Consider the following 27,224-nt stretch of genomic DNA (forward strand, 5'->3'; position numbering starts at 1 on the left):
TGTAGGGCAGCCAATTCAAGTTAATGGGCTTCCCTATGTGTAAAAAAACAAGCTAAAAAAAAATGTGAGCAGGCACATGCATTCTGGCAATGGTGTGAATGGGACTTCAGGGTGGCTTATAGAGATGGCTTGGTGGAGATGTGCATCAGCTGAAATTCTGAACTTTATTCACCTCCCCCTCCTCTTTCTCACCTCATTTCAGCAGAAGCACTACAATATTAAAACTCTGCAGCCACTGCAGGACAGGTTACAGTACTCACAGATCATGGTGAGGTCAGGAGAGCAGAGCTCAGGATTCAGAGAGGAGGAGGAGCAGGCAAAAAAACATATTACCTCACTCAATCTTTCCTCGTTGCAGGAGAACACTAACGATCACGAGGGGAGGGGGAGTTTCAGGACCCAGCAGTGTAATGATTTGAAGGCAAAAGAAGAGAGAGACAGTCTACAGCTGTCCCTGCTGCTCCAAAATCGGGATGTAGCCCGAGAACAAAAGCAGCATGGGACAGCTTGTTAAATAAGGGGACTGGAGAACGGAGGGAGAAATCTAGCAGCAGTGCCAGGGGTTTCACTGGAGTCACAAGGCAGTACAGCCGACTCTCCTCTCCTGCAGGTGCCCGGGCCCCATTTTGGACTGATGAGGCTCGGGCCCCCTACAGGAGGGCTGGCTGTACTGCCTTATCAGCGGCCCTGGATGTAGTGGCATTAGTTTTCTTTTTTTTTTAGCCTTTTTTTCCTTTATTTTTATCTGGTGATCTTACCAGTAAAACAACCTCTGTCCCAGGGTAACCATCACTCACTGTACTGTACACATAGAGTAGCAGCATTGTCACACTAGGCCGCTCTCCTGATTTGACTACAAAGTCTTTCTCCCCTTATCTCCAATAATTTAGGGATTTTTAGCTTTCAGGGGATAGCTAGGAAGAAAGCTAACATTGGGGTTTTATTACTAAAAGAAAATCCACTGTGCACTACAAGTGCACTTTGAAGTGCAGTTGCTGTAGATCATGCAAGGAAAATAAAAAAAAACGATTTTTGCTTGCACATGATTGGATGACAGAAATCAGCAGTGCTTCCCCCTCATTTCAGATCTTCCCCCCAGATCTACAGTGACTGCACTTCCAAGTGCACTTGCAGTGCACAGTGATTTGCCTTTAGTAATACTCTATTGTTTGAGATTTTAGTTCAAGCCAAAGGAAGTGACAAGGGCACTTGTATTTCTGGCAAGATCAAAAGGCATTTGCAGAAAATGTCCTTAGCTTGAAAAAAGAAAACAAATGCAGCCATTATATTAAAAGCTTGACATTCTGCAAAACTTTAAAGTAGAACTGAAGGTTCTAACCCATCTACTCTAAAACTAAAAAGAAAGTTTTGCTTTCAATTACAATCCTTTTTAAAATTGTTTTGTGTGTTTTAAACCTATTTTTAACTGAGCCAAAGTATCAGTACCAAAGATTAGCACAGAACTCTCAAATATAGATGAAATATTTGGGGCAGCTTACAGTTAGAATTAATTACGTTGTATAAAATGTCCATCGTACATGCTGCTCTAAGTAGGCTTTTATTTTTTATTACAGGCTCAAATGTTACCTTTATTGTGTAAACTTTGTGCATTACATTTTATTCAAGGTTATCTTATCAGCAGAAATATCATTTCAGAAGTATTTAATTATAAAAAAAACTCTAAATAGAAAATGCTTTTATCATGCCTTTGGTTTCTGTGTTATACGGCATGATAGCAGTCAGGTGGACCGCTGCTATGTTAAAATGCTTGACTGTGCTGCAAACATGACAAGTTGTTCCTTCCTCTGACATGCACAAAAACTGATTTCATAAAAGACAATTATTCGTTTTACTCATTTGTGCTTAAAGTGTATCTAAACCCCAAAACAATAATATAATATATTGTAATTTATCAGACTTTAGATGTGGTGGGGTTAGTAGTATTTTTTTTGTCCAGGCTTTGTTTTCTTTAGTATGAAATTTCTGTCCCAGGATGCAGTTTCTGTTTAAGGCCCCTTTTACACTGGGTGGACTCCACCAGAAGTCCGCTTGCTCAGCGGGGAATCTGTTGCTGGAGCAGGATGATGGCTGGTCCATGTCCGCTCCATGTATGCAGGGTGGACACAGACACAGTGTGCTCCCCTCTACAGGCGGTCGGATGTAAAATAGCCTGTCTGCTCATTTACACCCAACTGCCATACGATCCGATCCACTAGATCAGGGATCCTCAAACTACGGCCCTCCAGCTGTTGCGGAACTACTCGTCCCATGAGGCATTGTAACACTCTGACATTAACAGACATGTCTAGGCATGATGGGAATTGTAGTTCCTGAACAACTGGAGGGCCATAGTTTGAAGACCCCATGCACTAGATGGATGGGGAATGGATCCCCATACATCTGTTTTTAGCAGGTCGGATTGGATGTCGGCGGGTGTAACTGGACACATAAGGTAGAAGGGAAAAAACAAGGGAAGCACTCCCCTAGTGTAAAACCTCCTTTATTGGTAACACGACAAGAAAAATAACAAGATGCTCCCACAAGGTTCCAATGAAAACATGCCTGTCTCAGAACTTGCAATGCAAGCCAGAATGATCCCATCCACCAAGCCGGGTAGCTGCTCTAAGATGTATTTCTGCATACAGCTAGGAACTCTTAGCCAAGAGCTGCCACTGGAGGCAGGACAGAGACACTCAAACCGCTACAACCTGTGACGGATGCAATGAAGGGCCAGGATGTCTGTAGACACCGAGCGAATGTGCCAGGGGAGTCAGGAAACACAAGTCCATGTACTTTGGGTTACTGTGGATACTGAAATGCATTTCTGAGGGTGCGGCCTCTTTCAGACTGTAGCGGTTTGAGTGTCTCCATCCTGCCACCAGCGGCAGCTCTTGACTCAAAGTCCCGGGCTGTATGCAGGAATACATCTTAGAGCAGCTACCCAGCTTGGTGGATGAGATCCCTCTGGCTTGCATTTCAAGTCCTGTGACAGGCAAGTCTTCATTGGAACTATGTGAGTGCATCTTGTTACCTTTCTTGTCGTGTTACCAATAAAGGAGGTTTTACACTAGGGGAGCATTTCCCTTTTTGTTTCCTTTCTACCATTTGTTACGGATTGCAGCCCAGACCCTGTTGACAATCTCCTAGGAGAGTAGCTGTACCTGGTTAATCTCTTTAAGACAGTGGATAACTAGGTTGAAGGGCACAGGATTAGAATTTTTTCTTTTGTGGTAAACGGACACATGTCTGTTTACATCCGCTGCTCCATAGTGGGAAATGTTGGGTCCAATCAAATGTCAGTTTTTCAGGCGGATCTGATTGGTCCACTCGTGTGAAAGGGGCCATAGGATGGCAATGCTCACTAGCTGAAAAAAAAAATCTAACAGATTCCTCCATCCATACCATACAGCTTCGATGCTGATGGATGTCAGAATACGGTGGGTGCTGCCGACAGGTGACTGTAAATGATTGGCTGCAATCTCAGTTCAGCCTAGAATTATTTGCTCAGCTCCTTCAGTTTTCATATTGGATTTCAATTGGTAAGGTGCCAACAGGGACACCCACTGCTTGAATTTTGGCAAGTTCATCAGAAACCAGCCAAAATGTAACCATTGTATAGACAGCTTTAGCCTGAAATAAGAAAAACACACAGTAAACTTCGTTCTGGGGTTTAGATATCCTTTAACTCTCAAACAGACTACTACTCACATACAAGAATATTTTGATCAAAATAGATTTCATTTAATTTTTTTCACTAAACCCTGCCTAAACGAAAGCCTACGCTATGTCCCAGAGGTGTGCTTACTATACGTATCTATTGGTCTATTCATGTTTGGTTTTCCCTCTGCAGGCACCTGGTCTGTATGTTTGATCCTATAAGCTTGATGTATCCACAAAGTATAGATATCAGTGGGAAAACAGAGGTAACATGAGTAGAGAGTGGCACAGGAATGGCTTAATGAGAGTCTTTCATCTGTCTCTGCATCTTCTGCAGCACTTCCTGCATCCTCCGCAGCTGGGGAAATAAGAAAGTGTGAGTTAGAACTTCATCATTTGAGGTTCAAGAAATTGCTCCTCTATGTTGTCTCTCCCTATATAAATAAATATAGATAGCACTAAAGATAAGTTAACTGATTAGCGTATATGTAAACCCAATGACTTAAAGCTCATTTGAGCTTTAACATGATAATGCAATTTCAAATGTAATTTTTCATTCTGAAGTTGAGTATATATCTTTTTTGCGGGGATACAACACCATACACATTAGTTATGTGAAATAGTGCATATCCCATTACCTGCAGACAGCTGCTTCTGCTAAAAATTTTCCTTTTAGTGCTTCCTCAGAGCCGACAGATACTGTCCTAAACAACAGCCCTTATACCGCTGTATAGGTTAACAGCTGCTACTACAGAAAAAGGTTGCTCACTTCCTTCTGCCCTCTTGTCATGTGACAAAACTCTGGTTCTTCTGCCTCTGTGCTGCAGATCTGTTTGCTCTTCCACTGGGGAACCATGAACCTCTGCAACATATACCCTGCTTAGTACATCTGCTCCTGGGACCCTCTTGGATCTGTTTCCCTGGGTGTGTGCTGTGCTACTGAACTACTGGACTTTTGAACCTTGCCTGATTACTGGATTACTCTCTTTGCCTGACGGTTCTGTACTACTCTGCCAGTCTGTATAACTCTGCTAGTCTCTGACCACGTTCTGGAATATGACTTTGTACCTTTCTGACAAGACTTGTTACTGACCTGGCCTGCCTGACTATGCTATGCCTCAAAGCTCCACTCTGGACTAAAGCGCTCAACAGGTACCTTACACCTTTCCACCATTCACAGAACGCATAATATTACTATCCCACATGTATTGGGTTCTGTGAATTGAAGAGGAGCAGATGAAAGACAGGATTTCCCCTGCCCATTCACAGAATGCAATTAGTACCTCTGTTAAATTTGTATTGTTTTCTGTGCTCATGGGAGATTTCCCCTCTCTTTCTGTCACTGTGAAGCCATAATAAGGACATAGTGGAACAGGTGTCACTGGACAATGAAGAACACGCTGAGAGCAACAAGCACCTGACAAATATTCTAACCCTTCTCCATACTACTAAAAATAGTGTTTTTCTTGCTCTCTTTGTTCCCACCACTTCTTGTTTCTGTACACCAGGATGAGAAGTAAATTTTGCCAATGCATTCACTGAATTTAAAGCATTTAAAGTGGTTGTAAACCCTTACATATACCCAGTGAAGTGAATAGCCTCAGATGATACACAGAAATTAAACAAATCCTCTTACATATATTTTACGTGTATATCTACTGTCTTCCCCTGTCTACACTCTTTGGAAAGTGCAGATCGTGTTAAAATCTTTCTACCTCTTTCACTTTAAGCAGCACATAGGGGTGGGTGGGGATACTGGACTTACACTGTGTGAGAGCGAATTAGACAAAAGGGTTACCCCCCTCCCTCTACATAGGCAAAGGAATGTGCAGAGCTGTAGTCTGAATAGACAAGCTTCCTGCTTATCGCCCTCTAAGCTCCCTCCCCAAAACAAATTTTCAGCTACTGTAATCTCATGTGTTGAAGAACTTGTCAGAAGTGACTCATGCTGATAACAGAGGAACGGAGCACCAGAGAGAAACGACACTTAGAGTTTTGGAGAGAGATAAGTAAACACTACAGATAAATGCCCTTAGTTCAACTTTCATGAATGGGGTTTACAACCAAAAATTAAAATAATAAAAAAAATAAAACACTTGACAGAGGTTTAAACCCTAAAGCTAAATAAAAATGTAATCTAGAATTGGGCTTTAGGCACTGTAGGGTCAAAGTCAATATCTGTCCTGACCTCAGATAAAATTCTTCAATGAAACACCTAATGAGCTATCTTGAATTCTGGAGCTGGTAGTGTGAATGCTGTGAGAGCCCTGGAATCCAGAAAAAAATTTAGAGATGTGAAGAATTGATGACATACTCATATGGTAATCAAAATATCACCATATTTTGCAAATTGTAGATGTGTAGATCATTTCAGTGGTTAAAACACGCCTTGGACCTTCAATGGCTCTATTCCTAGCAATGATTTTGAGATATTAGACAGCCAATAGAGTCATTTCCAAATATGATGGGACTTTTTAGGTGCTAAAATTCTCAGAAAGGAATCAACAGCTTTATTATATGAATAAAAAAAATAAAGAAATAGTCATCTTCCATGTGGGAACATTACCCACTCTTGGGGTGTGTTTTTATCAGGTAGATGTTAAAGGTAAAATATCTAATAAATTCAGTTCTTTTTTATTAATATGAAGTACAGCCCGAAGCAAAAAAAAAAAAAAGGGCTAGCATGACTTGGGGGGGGGGGGGGGGTCAGTGGAATTAGGGAAGGAAAGAGTTAAGGTTAAAGTGAAGAAAAGAAAGGTTTGCGCCATTTACTGTATTGGAGGGTCTCACGGTGAGGGGAGGAGTTGCAGGGGGTCTATTAGGAGGGTCGGGAGAACTTCCTAGCATCCGGAGAAGAAGACGTGTGGAGGGAGGAAGTTGGAACAGACTGATGTCTTCTTTTGTGCTTCCTGGAGCTTCAGCCCCTTCCCTGTATCCTTCCGCTGGGTGACTTGGATACCCTGTTGGGACAGCTGCGGTCAATGGCCACTTCTAGAGGCACCAATTGGCTGCAGCAGCAGGTTTCTGCACTGTTGGGGGCTGCAGACACAGCCTCTGTGGATTCCCTGGCCACGTGCGCTTGGAGGGCACGGCCCCCAGAGCGATTCAGCCCTCCCCTTGCAAGCTCAGCACCACTTCAAAAGCCCCTGCGGGGCCCTCCAGACCAGGCGGAGCAGCAATCTCATGCTGTCTCCGGCATCCACTTTGGGAGGAATCCTCGTCACAGGCGGAGCTCTGCAGGTCGGGTCCTCAGTTCCGTTGTGTCCCCGGGTCTGCCTGCCCATCGCGGGACTTGGGAGCTTCCAGCTGCCTCCCATAGAGCTGTGTCAGGTAAGGAGGCAGCTCAGTGAGGAAGATCTCAGACAGCTGCGGGTTCTGGTCAGCTGGGAGGAGAGGCTAGAGTCCCCCCCTGCCCAAATGAGTGCATCTTCCCAGTGTGTGAGAGCAGGTTACCAGCACAGTACCCCTACTTCTAGGGGCTTTGGGCGAAGAGGAAAAATTTGCCTGCCGCTGCCATGTGGTCAGGCCCTGTGGTGCAGCAGCGCAGGAGTGATGCTGGTCGACCTGGACCTCTGGCAGTTGGTGCAGTTGTGCCAGACCTGCGGCCTCCAGATGATCTTCAGGCACGCGGATCCTCCAGGTCTTAAGGGGAGCTGTCAAGCTCTGAAGACAATGACGTTCCACAGTGGTCTTCAGTGGTGGATTCCGGAGCAGCAGCTGCATCCTGGTGAGTGTACATCTCCTCCCCTGTCTTCTTTTCAGCATACTTTGTCTGCATTGTTAGGGGTGGGGGTGGTTGGGGCTCCGTGGCCAATTTAGGCACACAACCCCCCTGTGAGGGTGGCATATTTCCCCCGTGCAGCGGGCCTGGCACCTGCTGGGTTGGGGAATGTTTCAGTCTTGTGCGATGTATTGACGGGTCTGTGTTCCCTTGTATAGCGGTTTGAGACAGGTTTATAGTCTGGCGCTACGCTGGTGTCGGCTTGGGTGCAGGATCCTGTGGCGGTAGGGAACACTGTGGTCCTGGCCTGCTCTGGGCAGGCAGCACCATTGGGGACTGTGGCAGTGCCAGAGACAATGGTGGGAGACATGGTTACTACTGGGACATCAGGGACGGCCACTTCGGACTCACCGAAGGACGCAGGTAAGAGTGCAGACACACAATTTGCTTGGCCAAAGCGGCTAAAAGCAAGGTTTATGTCTGTTTTGAGGCCCCTTAGGCACAAATCTTACGACTGAGGTGCGGGAAACAATTTGGCGTGGTAACTATGTAGAGATTTTTACATTGTTGACCCTGCGTTAAGACGGGTCATCTTTATGATGGGATCATAAGGACATCGGTTTACTGATGAAATTTATGACTTTGGCGCGGGCCTCCACTTCTTTTTTTTTCGGGAGCGGCCAGGAGTCCAAATACCCCTGGACAGTCAGCCACAAAACAACGGGGGTATTGTTGGCAATTTAATAAAGGGATATGTAGATTTGGCACCAGCTGCCACTCCAAACATGAATGCTCGCTGTTTCATGTCAGGAAAGACCCTTTCTGGCGACACTACGTTAAAAGGCATGACGCATGTGAGGGTGGACAGGATGGCCCCTTTCTAAATAGATACCCTGATCAGCCGGCGGTCTGGTTTCTCAGAGGGTTTCATTATTCCTTGCTCCCTTACTTATGTCCCGCCCCTGTCCGGTAATTTGCAATCTGCACGTTTGCACCCTGCGGTGGTTTCGGAAAAATTTGCCAAGGAGGTGTTATTGGGACGCATGAGCGGTCCATTTAGGCACCCTCCCCTAAAAAATTTGGTGGGTTCTTCTTTGGGCGTGATGCCAAAGAAGGAATTGCACAAGTTCCTCTTAATACATCATCTTTCCTTTTCCAAAGATGGCTCAGTTAACGATGAGATAGACCCAGAGGTGTGAGCGGTATCCTATACATCGTTTGATGCAGCTGTTTCTTTTGGTGCAGCATTACCGTCATGGCTCACTCATGGCTAAGACTGACATTGAGTCAGCCTTTAGGCTATTGCCGGTCCACCCGTGTATTTTTCACCTCCTGGGTTATAGATGGTTGGATGAGTTTTACGTGGATCACTGCCTTCCTATGGGATGTTCCATCTCTTGCGCCTTTTTTGAGACTTTTAGCTCTTTCATTGAATGGGTGGTCTGGGATGTGGCGGGTGTCAATTCGGTCATTCATTATTTGGATGACTTTCTGTCCATCCTCGAATCTGTGTGGTGTCTTTCTGGCTACTGTGCAGCACATTGCGGATCGTTTCAGGATCCCCCTTGCGGCGGATAAGACGGAGGGCCCGACATTGACAATTAAGTTCTTCAGGATAATCATTGATTCCCAGGCAATGGAATGTTGCTTGATTGATGTCAAGCTTCTCGCTCTAAAGGGGGAATTGCAGCTCATCTATGGAAAACATAAGATCTATCTGTGCCAGTTACAGTCTTTGTTGGGTAAGCTGAAATTTGCTTGCCGCACTATGTTGATGGGTAGAGTTTTTTCCCGGTGGCTGTCGGCCGCTACGGCTGGGGTATGATTTCCTAGGCATTATATTAGATTAAATAGGGAGCATAGGGAAGATCTGAGGGTGTGGCACGTTTTCTAGGAGACTTTTAATGGTCAGTCGCTCTGGATGACCAGGCTGGTCAGCAACTGTGATCTGGATCTTTATACAGATGCTGATGGCTCCTCCGGTTATTGAGCGGGCTTCGGTGTTCAGTGGAGTGCGGAATGCTGGCCCACTGAATGGCGGATGGTTGGTTTCTTGCGGAACTTGGTTCTTCTTAAACTCTTTCCAGTTTTGGTTGCCCTGGAGATATTGGGGGAGGAATAGGTTGAATATAAGGAGATAACCAAGAAGATATAGAAGGATGCACATAGTATGATGAGGTAATAAATCTATGATTGCAATGGAGCAAGGGTTTGGGGCACACCAGGACAACGGCGATCAATTAAGCTAAATGGATATACATTGGCATAAAGAGGTTATGAATACTAAGTAAACAGATAATTATTTGGATATTGTATAATTTTTTTATTTAATATTGTTTTGTCCTTTTGTTGAAAGGACGTTTGGAATGTTCGTTTTTATGCACATATTGAAATAAAAAGAATAATAAAAAAAAAAAGATCGGCAACCTTAGGTTTGTTGTTATGTTTATTGTTATTGTATTATTATTTTGTTCCTGTTTTAGGGAATGTTGATTTTATTTGATTGCTGGTTAATAAATGGCTGTTATGGCCTATTTTACTCCAAAAGGGTTTCAGAGTGGTTATTGCAGTTTAGTTGAGGTAAATGGTTGGGGTAGGTTAACGGTCATTATCTATATATCATTATCTATATATACCAATGACATCTGTGGTATCTTAGTCATGTATTTCTCTGTTCCTGCCTGAAAGTCTGAGCATCTAAAAAGTCCTAGTTTCCTGTATTTCTATTTTTGTATGAATTTATGGGGATTTGGTGTCATATACTGTATACCTACCTTCATTACCTACAGTATCATATTTCCAAATATGATTATGTCTTGAACAATTGAAATTAGCTGCTGCAATACACTAAATTATTCACTGATGATTTCCTGCTAATGCAAAAACCCAAATCACATGCTGGTCTTTACAACAATAATGTAAATATATACTGTATTGGAAATATATATTAAAAATTGTTTTTTTAACTGTGTTTAGCAGAGAGATTTATCACTGACCTCTTCATCCTTTTCCCGGATGAGTTTCAGTGTCTCATGGTCCGGAGATGGGGGCACACTGGGGATTGGAAAGTCTGTACCACTCTCTCTTGTCAGTTTACTGTAGAGACCAAATGCAAGAACTCAATAAGACGCTGGCCCATTTAGCAGTGGTACTTGGTTATTATAGTAGAAGCAAAGCTTATTGATAATGTTTGTTTTTTTATTCTACAACACATATGCCTACATTTCAACTGCCTTCTGTCCAACATCTTGCAGAGAAGAAATATCTATTACAACTCTACCAAACGTAATACATTTGGTCTGGGTGGAGTAAAGTGTGTTCATTTAAACTGACTTGATATTGCTTGGCTTTATCGTTTTTATGAGCAACCAGATTCGTCTCCCCTACGTTAATGAGTACCCCTACTCATTTACACAAAAAGTAAACAGTAAAAAAAGACACCTACAGTTTTTGACAAGTCCTTTAAAAAAAAAAAAGACCCACATTGTACACCCATCATCAATCACATCATTCAATAATGCAAACCCACATTAATCATGATGAAAGATGTCCACCGAAAGAAAAAAAAAGTGAACTGATGAACATGTCCAATCCGGTCACTGACTCAAGCCAAAGGACATCTCTCAGATCCCCACCGATAAAAGTAAACAGATGGGGGGGGGGGGGGGCTCCTGGATTATGTCATTGACCAAGCATGAACATTGCCATCTTGTGTTCAGAAGGATCCTTGAGCTCATCCTTTCTCAAGTATAAAATTCTCAGAACTTCTCTGAGACCTACCCTAATATTCTAGTAATGTTAGCTGCAGCACACATTGAACATTCTCCCTGTGCAATAAAGATTTACTCTACCTAGAGAATGAGCTCCCTCTAGGAGGTCAGTAAGCACCAGTTTGAAACTTTACCTTGTTTTGTCAGCAGGTTAACAATCTACCACAGACAAGGCAATCATTGTGCATTAAGCTAGTATTTAAATACTTTAGAATGCTTTGATAATCAAAATCAGGGACAATAAGCAGAAAATACAAATGTAAGCTTCCCCTGTCCATACTTGCGGTTTCTTTCCCTGACCACCCGCTGCGTCAGGCTTTGAATACACTGAGCCCGGTAATTTTCATAGTGGGTCTCTCGGGTCACATCTTTCAGATCCTGCATGTGAGTTCGAATCAGCATGGTCCGCAGCTTGACAAAGTCACAGTGCTTCTCATTCTCAACTAGGAAAGACAACAGCTGGTTAGATAAGGGGCGGCAGTGGAGGATAATACTGTAAACCTGTGAATACAACAGAGGTTCACAAATTCATAAAGAATTGAGGAGTCATTCAGCCAGCTCTAGGAGCCAGTGAACATCCATTGGCAGTAACAGAAACGGAATTAAAAAAGATACATTTCAGCTGTAAATTTTTATCCTTTTGATTTACACAGCTCCTGGGATTTGTCCAACTGTGCAATACAATATCATTAATATAATTTTTTTAGGATATTATCTCTTATGTATGTTATTTCACTAGTGCCTATCTGTATGTTAGTGTGGTCAGCATTTTTGGCTGCAGCAATAATTGAAATGATAGGATAATACAATCAGGAAGTGTACAAATTTTACCTTCTACAACACCCCATGGGTAAAGTCGACCTCTCACTCGTTTCCCATTAACTTCCACAACGGTGTTAGAGCCAATCACAGCAAATGGAATGCTTCTCTGGAAAAAAAAAAAAAGTCTGGTAAAACATATGAGCATCCCTCATTTTTCTAGTTTAATAGGGATATCAAGGGATGTAAATAAATAATCAACATTGCAAATAAAATGATTGTGCGCTGCCACTCTTATAAGAAATAAAAAAGCACCAACTGCTGCTACAACTAAATTTGTTCCCACATCTAACATAATTGAAAAACGAAAAAACTGTGTATAGCGCTGATGGTCTAGTGATATATAGAGTTGAGCAAACACCTAAATGTCCGGGTCCGGCGGTTCAACCAAACTTGAAATAAAAAGTCCGGGTTCGTGAACCGGACTTAACCCGAACTTTGCCCCGATCCCGGACCCCATTGAAGTCAATGGAGACCCGAACTTTTGAGCACTAAAATGCCTCTAAAACAAATATGCAAAGGGCTAAAGGGTTGCAAATGGTAGCAAACTCATCTTAAGAGCATGGCAAGTGCTCTGCAAACAAATGTTGATAGGGAAATAACTTAAAATAACATAAAAAACAGAAAAATAAAAAATATTCATCTTGAATGATGTAGGAGGAGGACGAGGCCCATATGGAGTAGGAGGTTGAGGTGGTGGTGGATATGGCGGTGTAGGTGACAGCGGCGGTGGTGGTGGAGGAGGAGGACGAGGCCCATATGGAGTAGGAGGTTGAGGTGGTGGTAGATGTGGTGGTGTAGGTGGAAGCGACGGTGGAGGAGGACGAGGTAGCCAACACTGGTTTTTGTTTTTAATTTTATTTATTTTTAAATTAGGGTACACCCCAAAAGAGTTAGAAAGATCAAATACAAAAATGGCCGGGTATGGCCAGTATACATGTCTATTCTGCACAAGGTACAGACAAGTCCTGTGGGATCCATGCCTGGTTCATTTTAATGAACGTGAGCTTGTCCACATTGGTTTTGGACAGGCGGCCCTGCTTGTCTGTGATAACGCCCCCAGCCGTGCTAAATACACGTTCAGATAATACACTGGCTGCAGGGCAGGCCAGCACCTCCAAGGCGTAAAGGGCAAGCTCAGGCCATGTGCCCAATTTGGAGACCCAGAAGTTGAAGGGAGCAGACCCGTCATTCAGTACGTCTAGGTGTGTGCACACATACTGCTCCACCATGTTAGTGCTGTGTCGTCGTGCTGCTGGTGGAGCTCCTGTTGCAAGGAGAGGATGTGGTCGATCTGTGCCAGCTACATGCACAAGTGAAACACCTTTCTCAGCTGCGAGTAGGCGACAGAACCTTACAGCAGTATTTGGCAGGGCCTAATGCGCCTCTACAAATGTTGAGGCCAGAACAAGTACAGGCGATAGTAGATTGAGTTGCCGTCAGTGCCTCCAGTTCCTTCACATTGTCTCCCACCCAGTCTTCTGCTGAAAGGTCAGAGTTGGCACCTGCAGCCGATGTCCATCAATATTTCACCTCACCCCCTTGCAAATCAGCCAAGCAGTCTGAGCCCCAAGTCATGCAGCAGTCTCTTCTTCTTTTTGATGACTCTGTTAGCATGGTTTCCCAGGGCCATCCACCTAGCCCTGCCTCAGAAGTGGAAGAGATTGAGTGCACTGATGCCCATGCAACAAGGGTTGCAGGGGTGAAGACTGCATGGAAGATGATGTGGAGGACGATGAGGTCCTCGACCCCACATGGAATGAACGTCATGCAGGTGACCTGAGTAGTTTGGAGGAAGAGGCGGTGGTCGCACAGAGCCACCAGCACAGCAGAAGAGGAAGCAGGGTGCAAAAGCGGAGCGGCTGTGTCCTAGACACTACGCCTGCTACTGCCCAACGCAGCAAGGGACCGACACACAAAGCCAGCTCAAAGGAGTTCCCTAGCGTGGCAGTTCTTCAGACAATGTGATGATGACAGGACATTTGTGGTTTGCACGCTGTGCAATCAGAGCCTGAAGCGAGGCATAAACCTTCTCAACCTGAGCACAACCTGCATGACCAGGCATCTAAGTGCAAAGCAGGAGCAGCAGTGGAGTAGACACCTCAAAAACCATGTGCCCAGACCCTAATCTACATGCATTGTGCTGGACGCATGGATTTTAATGTTTTTTTTTTTTAAAGCACAGGATTAGAGCCTGAGGCTCTAATTGGCATCAAAAAAGGGTGGGCTCGGGGTGCAGAGCACTGTGCCTTGAGCTCACCCAGTTGTGTGACAATAGCAAATTATTATTCATTACTGTCTTCCTGATTCTCCTCCCGGCCAATTAGGAAGCAGGTCCTGAGACCCGATTGGCCAGGGAGTCTTAGGACCAACTTCCTGTTCATCGGGCAGGAGAAGCAACGGCCCCAGAGTACCTGGAGCATGGATCAGCAGCCCTACCCCGGATCCTTGGCATCTGCCTCCTAAGGTAAGGAGGCCTCTAAACGCCACCATCCCATTTGTCTCCCGCAGGGGAGGGGGTGGGGTGGCGTTGGTTTGCCGCCCCCCTCAATATATTGAGCACCAGCCGCCACTGTGCATTACCTTCAGTTCCATATCCTGAATCTTAAAATCTTCATCTTGATCTGAGTCACAATCTGGAAACTGATAGATTTGAATGCCAAAATAATCCAACTCCTCCCGTATCTGAGAAAAGAAGAAAAACATTTTATAGAAACCTTCTGATAATGTTTCCTCAAGGGAATCGGTGAAAAAACAGTAAATATGGGAGCTGACACTTGCAGCTTGAAGGCTGTTCTCCTCATCCTTGCTTTACTACTTATAGAAGAAAAAATAAATAAAAAAAAAAACAAGCAGGAGAAGAGTTTTGAAGCTAATTGTGTGATTAACTCACAAGGTAAGCTAGAATTAAGGTGGCATAACCTTTAAAATTAGGTCAGCAATGGCAGAAATTATACTTTTGTCTGAGGAGGCTTAGGCCCCTTTCACACATGCGGTCCGTTTATCCATTCATTCATTCTTTGACGGATGAAAAACGGACATCAATGCATCTCTATGGAAAAATGAATGTAAATGGATGATCACCCATTTACACCACTTTACATCCGCATCCGTCAATATCCGTTTTTTGATCAAAGCTCTATTTTTCTTTCGTTAAAAAAACGGATCGGACGAAAAACAGATGCAAGCTGACGAACGATCTGTTTTTCATCTGTTTTTACATTGGTAGTGTATGTAAAATAAAAAACTGATGAGAAACAGATGAGCAGCTGAAGAAAAACTGATGAGCAGCTGATGAAAATCTCCCCACACACAGTGTTTAGCCAGACAGCAACATTGTTTTGCTGAGAAAGAAATCAATGGGGTTCATTTACCAAAACTGGAGAGTGTAAAATCTGGTGCAGCTCTGCATGGAAACCAATCAGCTTTCAGGTTTTTAACCCTTGTTCACACTGAATGCGGGTTTTAAATCATGTGAGTTCAGCAGTGTGGGTTCATGCACAGATGTCTATAGAAATCGCCCCCAAAGTAATCAAAAGTAGTGCAGAAACTACTTTTGGACATCAGTGCAGCGTTGCAAAGTTGGCGTTGCACCGATTGAGACAGTGCCGACCCAGTGTTGCACAGCTGCACCAGATTTAGCACTCTTCAGTTTTAGTAAATCACCCCAATTTATGCATGTGGAGAGGGACGAGGAGTGGAAGAAATAGGCACTTTTCTGTACTCCAGCATACGGAGTTGAGAACGTTGGTTAGGATATTCATATAGCAAAGGCACTTTTTTTTGTGCCTGCACAGTTTTTAAAGGCATAAAACAGAGGTAACTGTGGATGTATTACAGATATGTCAAGAATACGTTTTATATTTATTTTGCCTTTTAAAGCAGACTTTCAGTTGAAAGTGGAAGTACCCCTTATGCCCCTTTTCCGCAGTCATGTTGGAACAGGAAGGGGCCATCCCCAAACTGTTTACACAAAGTTGGAAGCATGAAGTTGTCCAAAATGTCTTGGCATGCTGACGCTTTAAGAGTTCCCTTCACTGGAACTAAGTGGCCAGGCCCAACCCCTGAAAAACAACATGAAACAACAACATAATCCCCCCTCCACCATATGATTTGGACCAGTTCACAAAGCAAGGTCCATAAAGACATGGATGAGCGAGTTTGGGATGGAGGAACTTGACTGGCCTGCGCAGAGTCCCGACCTCAACCTGATAGAACACCTTTGGGATGAATTAGAGCAGAGACTGCTAGCCAGGTCTTCTCGTCCACACCAGTGCCTGACCTTACAAATGTGCTTCTGGAAGAATGGTCAAACATTCCCATAGACACATTTCTAAACCTTGTGGACAGCTTTCCCAGAAGAGTGGAAGCTGTTATTTCTGCAAAGGGTGGGCCAACTAAATATTAAACCCTACGGACTAAGACTTGAATGCAATTAAATTTCATGTGCATGTAAAGGCCAGCATCCAAATACTTTTGGTAATATACTGTATGTGTGTGTGTATATATATATATATATATATATATATATATATATATATACACACACACTGTATAATAAATATATATTATATATATATACTGTATATATATATATATATTTATATATATATATATATATATATATATATATACACACATATATATACACACACACGCAAGCATCTATGTACAGTATGTTTTTGCAGAATGCTAATTAAGATGTATATAAATATTCTTCCCTTGAGCGCGTTAGAGGGTCGGTCTTGAGGTGGTAGTGCTCAGGATGTACTGCATTAATCAATAACGCTCGATGAAGGAGGTGACGTACCGGAGTTCTGCTTTTGTTGACGTGTGGCATCTAAACATATACCCAAGTTATGATTTGCTGGGGGATGTCTGCATTTATCCCAATTGTTGCCAAAAACTACATAAATCAGCAAAATTAGATGATGATCATCTGGTGTTTTCATGTTTCTGACTCTGCTTCTACTGTATCCTTTGTTTTATCATATTTAGTATTTTTTGTAACCTTGATGTACAGCACTGCGGAAAATGCTCTTTATAAATAAGTGATAGTAATTCCATCAACTGATTTCTTGTTAAACACATGCAGAGAATTGATAATCCTGTGGTGTTAACTGAGATAATGAGAATTAAATGCCATGCAGTCAGACCCCACTGAGCATTAGAGATGTGATGTCTTATCATCAATGCAGGAAATAGAACACAGGGAGCCAAAAGTGGGTCCACTTGTTAAGGGCTGTGTTATTTTTCAAGTGATACAAAAATGTTCTTTTGTTAGCCCTAGAACTAAACATTATTTAGCCTACAGAAATCCATGCCTACTTTAATAGAGATTATGTGTTGTGTTCGCACCCCAAGCATAATGTTCTCAGTACTCCCCTGAATATATGTACTATACACTGCTAAAAAAAATTAAAGGAACACTTTGAAATTAAGTCAGATCTCAATGGGGAAAATATCATGCTGGATATCTATACTGATATGGACTGGGTAATGTGTTAGGAACGAAAGGATGCCAATTCGCTTGATAAAAATTAATATGATCAACATACAGAGGGCTGAATTCAAAGACACCCCGAAAATCAAAGTGAAAAAATGATGCATCAGGCTAGTCCATTTTGCTGAAATTTCATTGCAGCAACTCAAAATGGTACTCAGTAGTTTGTATGGCCCCCACGTGCTTGTATGCATGCCTGACAACGGATTGTGTCCTGGGGTATTTCCTCCCAGATCTGGACCAGGGCATCACTAGGCTCCTGAACAAACTGAGGTGCAACCTGGCGGCATCCGATGGACCGAAACATAATGTGCCAGAGGTGTTCTATTGGATTTAGGTCAAGGGAGCTTGGGGGCCATTCAATGGTATCAATTCCTCCATCCACAAGAAACTGGCTGCATACTCTCGCCACATGAGGCATTGTCATACACCATGAGGAACCCAGGACCCCAGTGTAGGGTCTGACAATGGGTCCAAGGATTTTATCCCAATACCTAATGGCAGTCAGGATGCCATTGTCTAGCCTGTAGAGGTCTGCGCGTCCCTCCATGAATATGGCTCCCCAGACCATCACTGATCCACCACCAAAGCAGTGATGCTGAATGATGTTACAGGCAGCATAACGTTCTCCACGGCTTCTCCAGACCCTTTTATGTCTGGTCACATATGCTTAGGGTGAACCGGATCTCATCTGTGAAAAGCACAGGGCAACAGTGGTGGACCTGCCAATCCTGGTGTTCAATGGCAAATGCCAATTGAGCTCCGCAGTGCCAGGCAGTGAGCACAGGGCCCGCTAGAGGACGTCGGGCCCTCAGGCCACCCACATGAAGTCTATTTCTGATTGTTTGGTCAGAGACATTCACACCAGTGGCCTGCTGGAGGTCCTTTTGTAGGGCTCTGGCAGTGCTCATCCTGTTCCTCCATGCACAAAGGAGCAGATACCGGTCCTGCTGATGAGTTAAGGACCTTCTATGGTTCTGTCCAGCTCTCTTAGAGTAACTGCCTATCTCCTGGAATCTCTGCCATGCTCTTGAGACTATTCTGGGAGACACAGCAAACCTTCTGACAATGGCACGTATTGATGTGCTATCCTGGAGGATTTGGACTGTCTGTGCAACATCTATAGGGTACAGGTATCGCCTCATGCTACCAGTAGTGACACTGACCCTAGCCAAATGCAAAACTTGTGAAAAACAGTCAGAAAGGATGAGTAGGGAAAAAAAATGTCAGTGGTCTCAAACCTGTAAAACCATTCCTGTTTTGGAGGTTGTCTCATTGTTGCCCATCTAGTGCACCTGTTGTTAAATTCATTAACACCAAAGCAGTTGAAACTGAATAACAACCCCCTCTACTACTTAACTAACCAGATCAATATCCCAGGAGCTTAAATGACTTGATGTTAAACTCTGATTAAGTGTTTCATAAATTTTTTTGAGCACTGTATATGTATATACACACACTCACACATCAATCAGCCATAACTTCATGGCCACTAACAGGTAAAGTGAATAACATTGATTATCTTGTGACAACGTTCTGGAAGTCAGTGGAACATATTAACTCCTTCCCTACTGGCACATTGTAAAATGACGCCGTCAGCAACATTTCCTCCCTCCGGGCGGACATGATTTGACGTCCGCCCATTCTCCCCGCGCGCTGATCGGGGATGAGGCGTTTCCTTCAGGACACAGCCAATCCCCGATCAGGGTAAAGAGCCAATGAAAATGGCTTTTTACCACATGACCAGCTGTGTGCAATTACAGCCGGTCACATGTGTTGTCCTCGATCATGCCGCTCGTGCGTGTACCCGTGCGTGTCCAGTAATAAAGAGGACCTGTCAAAGCCCATCAGAGTCCCTGTCACCAGCCCCACAGAGTACCTGAGTACCTGTCACCAGCTCATCAGAGTAGAGTACCTGAGTACCTGTCATCAGCCCAGAGTACCCGAGTGCCTGTCAGGAGCCCATCAGAGTACCCGATTACCTGTCACCAGCCCGGAATAAAAGAGTTCTTGTCTCCAGCCCATTAGAGTACCCAAGATCCTCAGAGAGTTATTTGCCATGAGGTGGCATGTTGAACTTCCAGTGACCAGTATGATAGTGAGAGCGATAACACCATGTTTAGCACACCTGCTCCCCATTCACACCTGAGACCTTGTAACACTAACGAGTCACATGACACCGGGGAGGGAAAATGGCTAATTGGGCCCAATTTAAACATTTTCACTTAGGGGTGTACTCACTTTTGTTGCCAGAGGTTTAGACATTAATGGCTGTGTGTTGAGTTATTTTGAAAGGACAGCAAATTTACACTGTTATACAAGTTGTACACTCACTACTTTACATTGTAGCAAAGTGTAATTTCTTCAGTGTTGTCACATGAAAAGATATAATAAAATATTTACAAAAATGTGAGGGGTGTACTCACTTTTGTGGAAAAAAAAAATATATATATATATATATATACAGTGGGTACGGAAAGTATTCAGACCCCCTTAAATTTTTCACTCTTTGTTATATTGCAGCCATTTGCTAAAATCATTTAAGTTCATTCTTCTTCCTCATGAATGTACACACAGCTCCCCATATTGACGGAAAAACACAGAATTGTTGACATTGTTGCAGATTTATTAAAAAAGAAAAACTGAAATATCACATGGTCCTAAGTATTCAGACCCTTTGCTGTGACACTCATATATTTAACTCAGGTGCTTTCCATTTCTTCTGATCATCCTTGAGATGGTTCTACACCTTCATTTGAGTCCAGCTGTGTTTGATTATACTGATTGGACTTGATTAGGAAAGCCACACACCTGTCTATATAAGACCTTCCAGATCACAATGCATGTCAGAGCAAATGAGAATCATGAGGTCAAAGGAACTGCCTGAAGAGCTCAGAGACAGAATTGTGGCAAGGCACAGATCTGGCCAAGGTTACAAAAAGATTTCTGCTGCACTTAAGGTTCCTAAGAGCACAGTGGCCTCCATAATCCTCAAATGGAAGACGTTTGGGACGACCAGAACCCGTCCTAGAGCTGGCCGTCCGGCCAAACTGAGCTATCGGGGGAGAAGAGCCTTGGTGAGAGAGGTAAAGAAGAACCCAAAGATCACTGTGGCTGAGCTCCAGAGATGTAGTCAGGAAATGGTAGAAAGTTGTAGAAAGTCAACCATCACTGCAGCCCTCCACCAGTCGGGGCTTTATGGTAGAGTGGCCCGACGGAAGCCTCTCCTCAGTGTAAGACACATGAAAGCCCGCATGGAGTTTGCTAAAAAAACACCTGAAGGACTCCAAGATGGTGAGAAATAAGATTCTCTGGTCTGATGAGACCAAAATAGAACTTTTTGGCCTTAATTCTAAGTGGTATGTGTGGAGAAAACCAGGCACTGCTCATCACCTGTCCAATACAGTCCCAACAGTGAAGCATGGTGGTGGCAGCATCATGCTGTGGGGGTGTTTTTCAGCTGCAGGGACAGGACGACTGGTTGCAATCGAGGGAAAGATGAATGCGGCCAAGTACAGGGATATCCTGGACAAAAACCTTCTCCAGAGTGCTCTGGACCTCAGACTGGGCCGAAGGTTTACCTTCCAACAAGACAATGACCCTAAGCACACAGCTAAAATAACGAAGGAGTGGCTTCACAACAACTCTGTGACTGTTCTTGAATGGCCCAGCCAGAGCCCTGACTTAAACCCAATTGAGCATCTCTGGAGAGACCTAAAAATGGCTGTCCACCAACGTTTACCATCCAACCTGACAGAACTGGAGAGGATCTGCAAGGAGGAATGGCAGAGGATCCCCAAATCCAGGTGTGAAAGACTTGTTGCATCTTTCCCAGAAAGACTCCTGGCTGTATTAGATCAAAAGGGGGCTTCTACTAAATACTGAGCAAAGGGTCTGAATACTTAGGACCATGTGATATTTCAGTTTTTCTTTTTTAATAAATCTGCAACAATGTCAACAATTCTGTGTTTTTCTGTCAGTATGGGGTGCTATGTGTACATTCATGAGGAAGAAGAATGAACCTAAATGATTTTAGCAAATGGCTGCAATATAACAAAGAGTGAAAAATTTAAGGGGGTCTGAATACTTTCCGTACCCACTGTATATCTATTGTATGTGTGTGCTTTCTTACCCTTTGCTTTTTCTGAATAAGCTCTTTAGGTGTCAGAGTGTCCGCCTTCCCCAAAATTGGCACAATGTTTACCCGGTCCTGTAGTGCTCGTAGAAACTCTACATCTAAAGGTCGCAAACTGCAAAAATACAATAGTAATCTTTATTAAGAATGTCTGCAATGTGAACACATGCAAATTGATCATTGACATACAAATATGAAAAAGCTGAATCAACTGAATTATTTTTATGACCAATAATTATGTAGCACCCTCCTAGCTAGGCTGCAGGGTAAATTTAGTTTTTGGCTCCACTGTAGTGAGTTGAGTGGTTGTTGAGAGTTTAATTACCTCTGCCCTTCCCTCTCCCCTGCTGCCACTCTGTTCAGGAACTGCCAGCAAAGAGGCTTACCTGGTACTTTTGGGTACCTGGTACATTCCCCACCCTCCTACGTTTGTGTTGCTGGATAGAGGGGAAGTTAATAGAACCTGTTACTTTTCCCTATATAATTAAAACACAGATTCACTCAACGTTTATCTCTAAACCTAACCATAGACCAACCCCTAAATTAAAAATAGAATGATATCACGCTAATAAAACACTGATAATACAAGATATATAAAAATATAACGTGCTAAAATATAATTCATCCACCAAAATTTTCCCCCAAAAATATGTGCCAAAAAGTAAAATTAATCCAAGTATTAGGTCAGCAAAAAAATTGCTGCATCTATTGCATGATCATAACTGGTACATCTCTAAAAGCAAACATTGTCCATACCTACACTAAATAAATGTATATTTGTTGTGATAAGTAAAGATAGATATACCCGTGTCCAAGCGGTGACAGAAAATATAAACAGCAATGCACTCGTGTATCCTGGAGATTCTTGCGATTTAGTCCACTCTCATCTCTAAAGTATTGCTCAAATTGTTGGTCAATATATTCAGCAACAGGCTTCCAGCTAAACAAAAGACAAAACGAAAAAACCCAGTTTAATGCTTTTTGCTTAGAAAAACAGCACAAACATAAAGGTTTTAGAGAAACAACCCATTGTTGTTTAACTTTTAATTCATATCAAATTTTTAAGGCCGGAAGTTTGGGAAGCATATTACACCATAGATGGAGCATACCACTTCATTAAAGGAGTATACCATCCTGCACATGAAACGTATCACATCATAGATGGACCATACCACTGCATGGAAGAAGAGGAGTCTATAACATCATAGATGGAGCATATTACTCCATAGAAGGAGCATATGGAGTAAAATTCTCATTCTATGATGTTATATAGAAAAGCATACCACTCCATAGAAGGAGCATATCATTCTATACAAGTAGCATATTTCTTCATAAAAGGAGCATATCACTCCATAGAAGAAGCATGCCACTCCATAGAAGGAAAATCTCTCTCCATAAAAGGAAGCACATCACTCTATAGAAGAAGCATGCCACTCCATAGAAGGAACATCTCCCTCCATAAAAGGATGCACATCACTCTATAGAAGGGGTATATCACTTCATAGAAGTATTCCACTACACAGAAGGAGCATATCATTTCATATAAAGAGTGGACCACTCAATGAAACAGAAATATGAGAGAACTCAAGGTCTTGCCTCCATCCTTAGTGCCAGGCTCCACTTACACTCATATGTGCATACGATTTATGCAGTTTTTCCACTATCCACCAAGAAAATACTTGGTACTTCCAGGTATGAATGAGCATGTGACACATTCCCTTTCCTCTTATTTAGCAGCACTGGTGCTTGGTGATAGACTTATTGCTGGCACATCAGAGTGAGTCCCCAGCTTTCTGTAAGCTTCAGGTAAAGTAACTCATAACTTTCACAATGTTATATCCTGCGCCAAAACAGAATGATTGAGGAGGTGAAGGAAAGGTGAATATGTGCCGCTAGCAAAGGGGCTTTAACTGACACTAAATTCTGGTTTAAAAAAAAAAAATGTTTTCAAGTATTTAATCTTAACTCAAAAAAAGTAGCTCTCAGCCTCCTCTAAATCTCCAAATTCTCTTTTTTTTTTCGTTCGTTCTCAATGGTCCCACTGTATGTGTTAATGTAGCCACCCTGCCTTGCTTCCTCACACAATGAATGAGATACAATAGACTATGGGATTTGCAGTGTGCATAAAGCAGTGCACAGGACTGCATCTAACCTGCCTGTTGCAAACAAAAGGAAGTGGGGGGGGGGGGGGATTAAAGGTTTGGTAGCCTAGTATGATACAGGGACATTAGGTAATTGATGTGTTTGGATTATTTTTGGAAAAAATTATATATTTTAGTGTCACTTTAAAGTAAACCTGTTGCTTTGTCCTGCAGGTATGCTTTATGTCCCCTGCAAACCTGGTTGTTCCATTGCAGTGCATTATAGCACACGTATGGTATTTTGCACATTACTGTATGTTGCAGTTAATTCATTAACGTAATTCATTTATTTAGAAAGAGATGCTAGCTCACACAAGAAGAGCAAATACCAGGTCTAAAACATATTTTTTTAAATGCAGCACACTACAGCACACAGTATGTGAGTCATGCGTGTTTTTCCATATCAGAAGTGGAGGAGCATCAAGTGTAAATAGTGACCACTGACATCCTATGTGGCCATTGATACCACTGTTAGTTCATCAACTTTCCTCACTCCTAACCGCATGCAAAACTTTCAGTCCGGGAGAAGGTCTGACCTTATAGCTGCCCATAGATGGATTAAAATTCATCCGGTTCAGAATTGCAATCCATTTTAGGCCATCCCTGCTTGACAGAAGTTTATCTAACGATTGACTTCTGTCAAACAGGACTATTGGAAAGTTTTTGTCGATCAGCCAGCTGCAGCCTGATCAGTGTATTCTTACAGTGAGTCCCGCTTTCAAAATACAATGACACAGCAGGGAGGATTCTTCCATCTAGCTCGCAAATGTGGATGGGGGAATCTGCAAATTTTTTTAATTAGAAAAAAAAAATGCATCTATGGCCAGCCTTAGCCTAGCCACAGTAAATAATGATAAACTGCATTTACCTAATAAGGAATAGTTTAATATACAAAGCACCATTGTTTATAAAGGCCAATAAGAAATAATTTTTCATTGTTCTAACTAGATTAACATTGTGACAAATATGAAAAGGCTGAAGACTGAAATTACCAGTCCTGATTTGAAACTACTATTCCCTCGCTGTCATGCTGATGCAAAGGTTTCACTATTGTAGCACCCTCCTAGGTGGGTGCTAGAGAGAGAGAGTATAGTTTTGGATCTTTTCTGCTTTGCCAGATAAATCTATATTGTTCTCTGACTACCAGAGAGCAGGATCTGCTAGTGAGGTCTGCTTATGGTGCTCAGATGCAGCTCAGTTTGTCTGAAGTGTTTCACACTGGTCCAATAGGAAGGCAAATTGGACAGTGGGAGGAAATCTGACAAATGAGTGCACAGGCATTTAGTACAGCCCTGGTGATTGGCAGAGGCATGCTGGGATACTGTATAAATGCCAAGGGCCCATGTGCTCGGCGTCTTTCAGCTGGAGAGTGAGGTCCTGGAGAGAGGGGGAGCCTGCTCCCCCTCTGTAGAAGTTGCCATTGAGCCTCAGGTGGTTGACCTGAGGGCCTGAGAGTCAGAGAGGAGCTGACCCCAGAGCTCCTGCAGAGCTGACTGGAAGGGAGACACTGGAAAGGATCTGATTCTGAATATAGTCATTACAGATCCGTGTCATGGGGCCTGTCCTGAGAGGACCATCCCTTCAGCTAGAAGAGTCAATGGATGGGTGTCAGTCAAGGGGATTCTAGAGAGTGTCCTGAAGATAATGTAGTTGCATAAAATCTGTTGCTGGAGAGAGCAAGAAGACTTAACCCCTTCCAGACGAGTGACAGTATGGTCAGAGCAGTGTCTGCTTCCACAAGTAACCTGGTGAAGCAAAGTGAGAGTTGTCCTTATCAACTGTAAATAGTTCAAGTTGGAGTATCCCTGGACTGTTTATTGAGTAACGAGCAACTGGGAGTAAGGATGAATGTGTGAACTGTCCTAAGTGACTGTCTGCAGGTAATCAGAGGAGGCCCGAGAAGTCATCACAAAGCAAGCCCTACGGTGACAGTGCTACACAACTTTTTCAGTCACTGACCCTGACAAAATATACAGATAAGGAGTTCTACTTTCACTTTGACTTTCTTGATATGCAGACCTTTGCTAGGTTAGTGTCTTAATAGCAACTAGTTAACTAGCATTTTGAGAAAGAGGTTAGTTCTGCATTACGCTTGGCATAAATTCTTTAAACATCGTTGGTCTATGCAGGCACATAGAACATACAGTATCTCACAAAAGTGAGTACACCCCTCACATTTTTGAAAATATTTTATCATATCTTTTCATGTGACAACACTGAAGAAATGACACTTTGCTACAATGTAAAGCAGTGAGTGTACAGCTTGTATAACAGTGTAAATTTGCTGTCCCCTCAAAATAACACAACACACAGCCATTAATGTCTAAACTGCTGGCAACAAATGTGAGTACACCCCTATATGAAAATGTCCACATTGGGCCCAATTAGCCATTTTCCCTCCCTGGTGTCATGTGACTCGTTAGTGTTACAAGATCTCAGGTGTGAATAGGGAGCAGGTTTGTTAAATTTGGTGTTATCACTCCCACTCTCTCATATTGGTCACTGGAGGTTCAACAAGGCATCTCATAGTAAAGAACTCTTTGAGAATCTGAAAAAAGAATTGTTGCTCTACATAAAGATAGCCTAGGCTATAAGAAGATTGCCAATACCCTGAAACTGATCTGCAGCACGGTGGCCAAGACCATACAGCAGTTTAACAGGACAGATTCCACTCAGAACAGGCCTCGCTATGATCGACCAAGGAGGTTGAGTGCACGTGCTCAGCGTCATATACAGAAGTTGTCTTTGTGAAGTAGACATATGAGTGCTGCCAGCATTGCTGCAAAGGTTGAAGGGGTGGGGGGGGGGGGGGTCAGCCTGTCAGTGCTCAGACCATATGCCGCAGACTGCATCAAATTGGTCTGCATGGCTGTTGTTCCAGAAGGAAGCCTCTTTTAAAGATGATGCACAAGAAAAAAGCCCACAAACAGTTTGCTGAAGACGAGCAGACTAAGGACATGGATTACTGGAACCATGTCCTGTGGTCTGATGAGACCAAGATAAACGTATTTGGTTCAGTTGGTGTCAAGCGTGTGTGGGCGCAACCAGGTGAGGAGTACAAAGACAAGTGTGTCTTGCCTACAGTCAAGCATGGTGGTGGGAGTGTCATGGTCTGGGGCTGCATGAGTACTGCCGGCACTGGGGAGCTACACTTCATTTAGGAACCATGAATGCCAACATGTACGGTGACATACTAAAGCAGAGTACGATCCCCTCCCTTTGGAGACTGGGCCGCAGGGCAGTATTGCATCATGATAACATCCTCAAACACACCCCCAAGACGACCACTGCCTTGCTAAAGAAGCTGAGGTAATAGGGTGATGGACGTCCAAGCATGTCTCCAGACCTAAACCCTACTGAGCATTTGTGGGGCATCCTTAAACTTAAGGTGGAGGAGCGCAAGGTCTCTAACATCCACCAGCTCCGTGATGTCCTCATGGAGGAGTGGAAGAGGACTTCAGTGGCAACCTGTGAAGCA

At 43.3% G+C, this 27,224-nt stretch overlaps 1 protein-coding gene across 1 annotated transcript in view; it reads right to left on the reverse strand.

Annotated features, from left to right (window-relative positions):
* Positions 1 to 3,414: 3,414 nt before the first annotated feature.
* SEPTIN4 (septin 4) overlaps positions 3,415 to 27,224 on the reverse strand; it is a 100,391-nt gene continuing 76,581 nt past the window's right edge. Inside the window, exons 6-12 of the mRNA XM_082246021.1 lie at positions 22,411 to 22,545; positions 21,603 to 21,720; positions 14,551 to 14,652; positions 11,980 to 12,076; positions 11,429 to 11,591; positions 10,375 to 10,474; positions 3,415 to 4,015 (exon numbers count right to left, since the gene is read on the reverse strand). Of these exons, the coding sequence (XP_082102147.1) occupies positions 3,956 to 4,015; positions 10,375 to 10,474; positions 11,429 to 11,591; positions 11,980 to 12,076; positions 14,551 to 14,652; positions 21,603 to 21,720; positions 22,411 to 22,545 (775 nt within the window). The 3' untranslated portion in view covers positions 3,415 to 3,955. The remainder of the gene's footprint in view (positions 4,016 to 10,374; positions 10,475 to 11,428; positions 11,592 to 11,979; positions 12,077 to 14,550; positions 14,653 to 21,602; positions 21,721 to 22,410; positions 22,546 to 27,224) is intronic.

The sequence above is a fragment of the Pelophylax lessonae genome (genome assembly GCF_965119305.1).
Source record: "Pelophylax lessonae genome assembly, chromosome: 2".
NCBI lineage: Eukaryota > Metazoa > Chordata > Amphibia > Anura > Ranidae > Pelophylax > Pelophylax lessonae.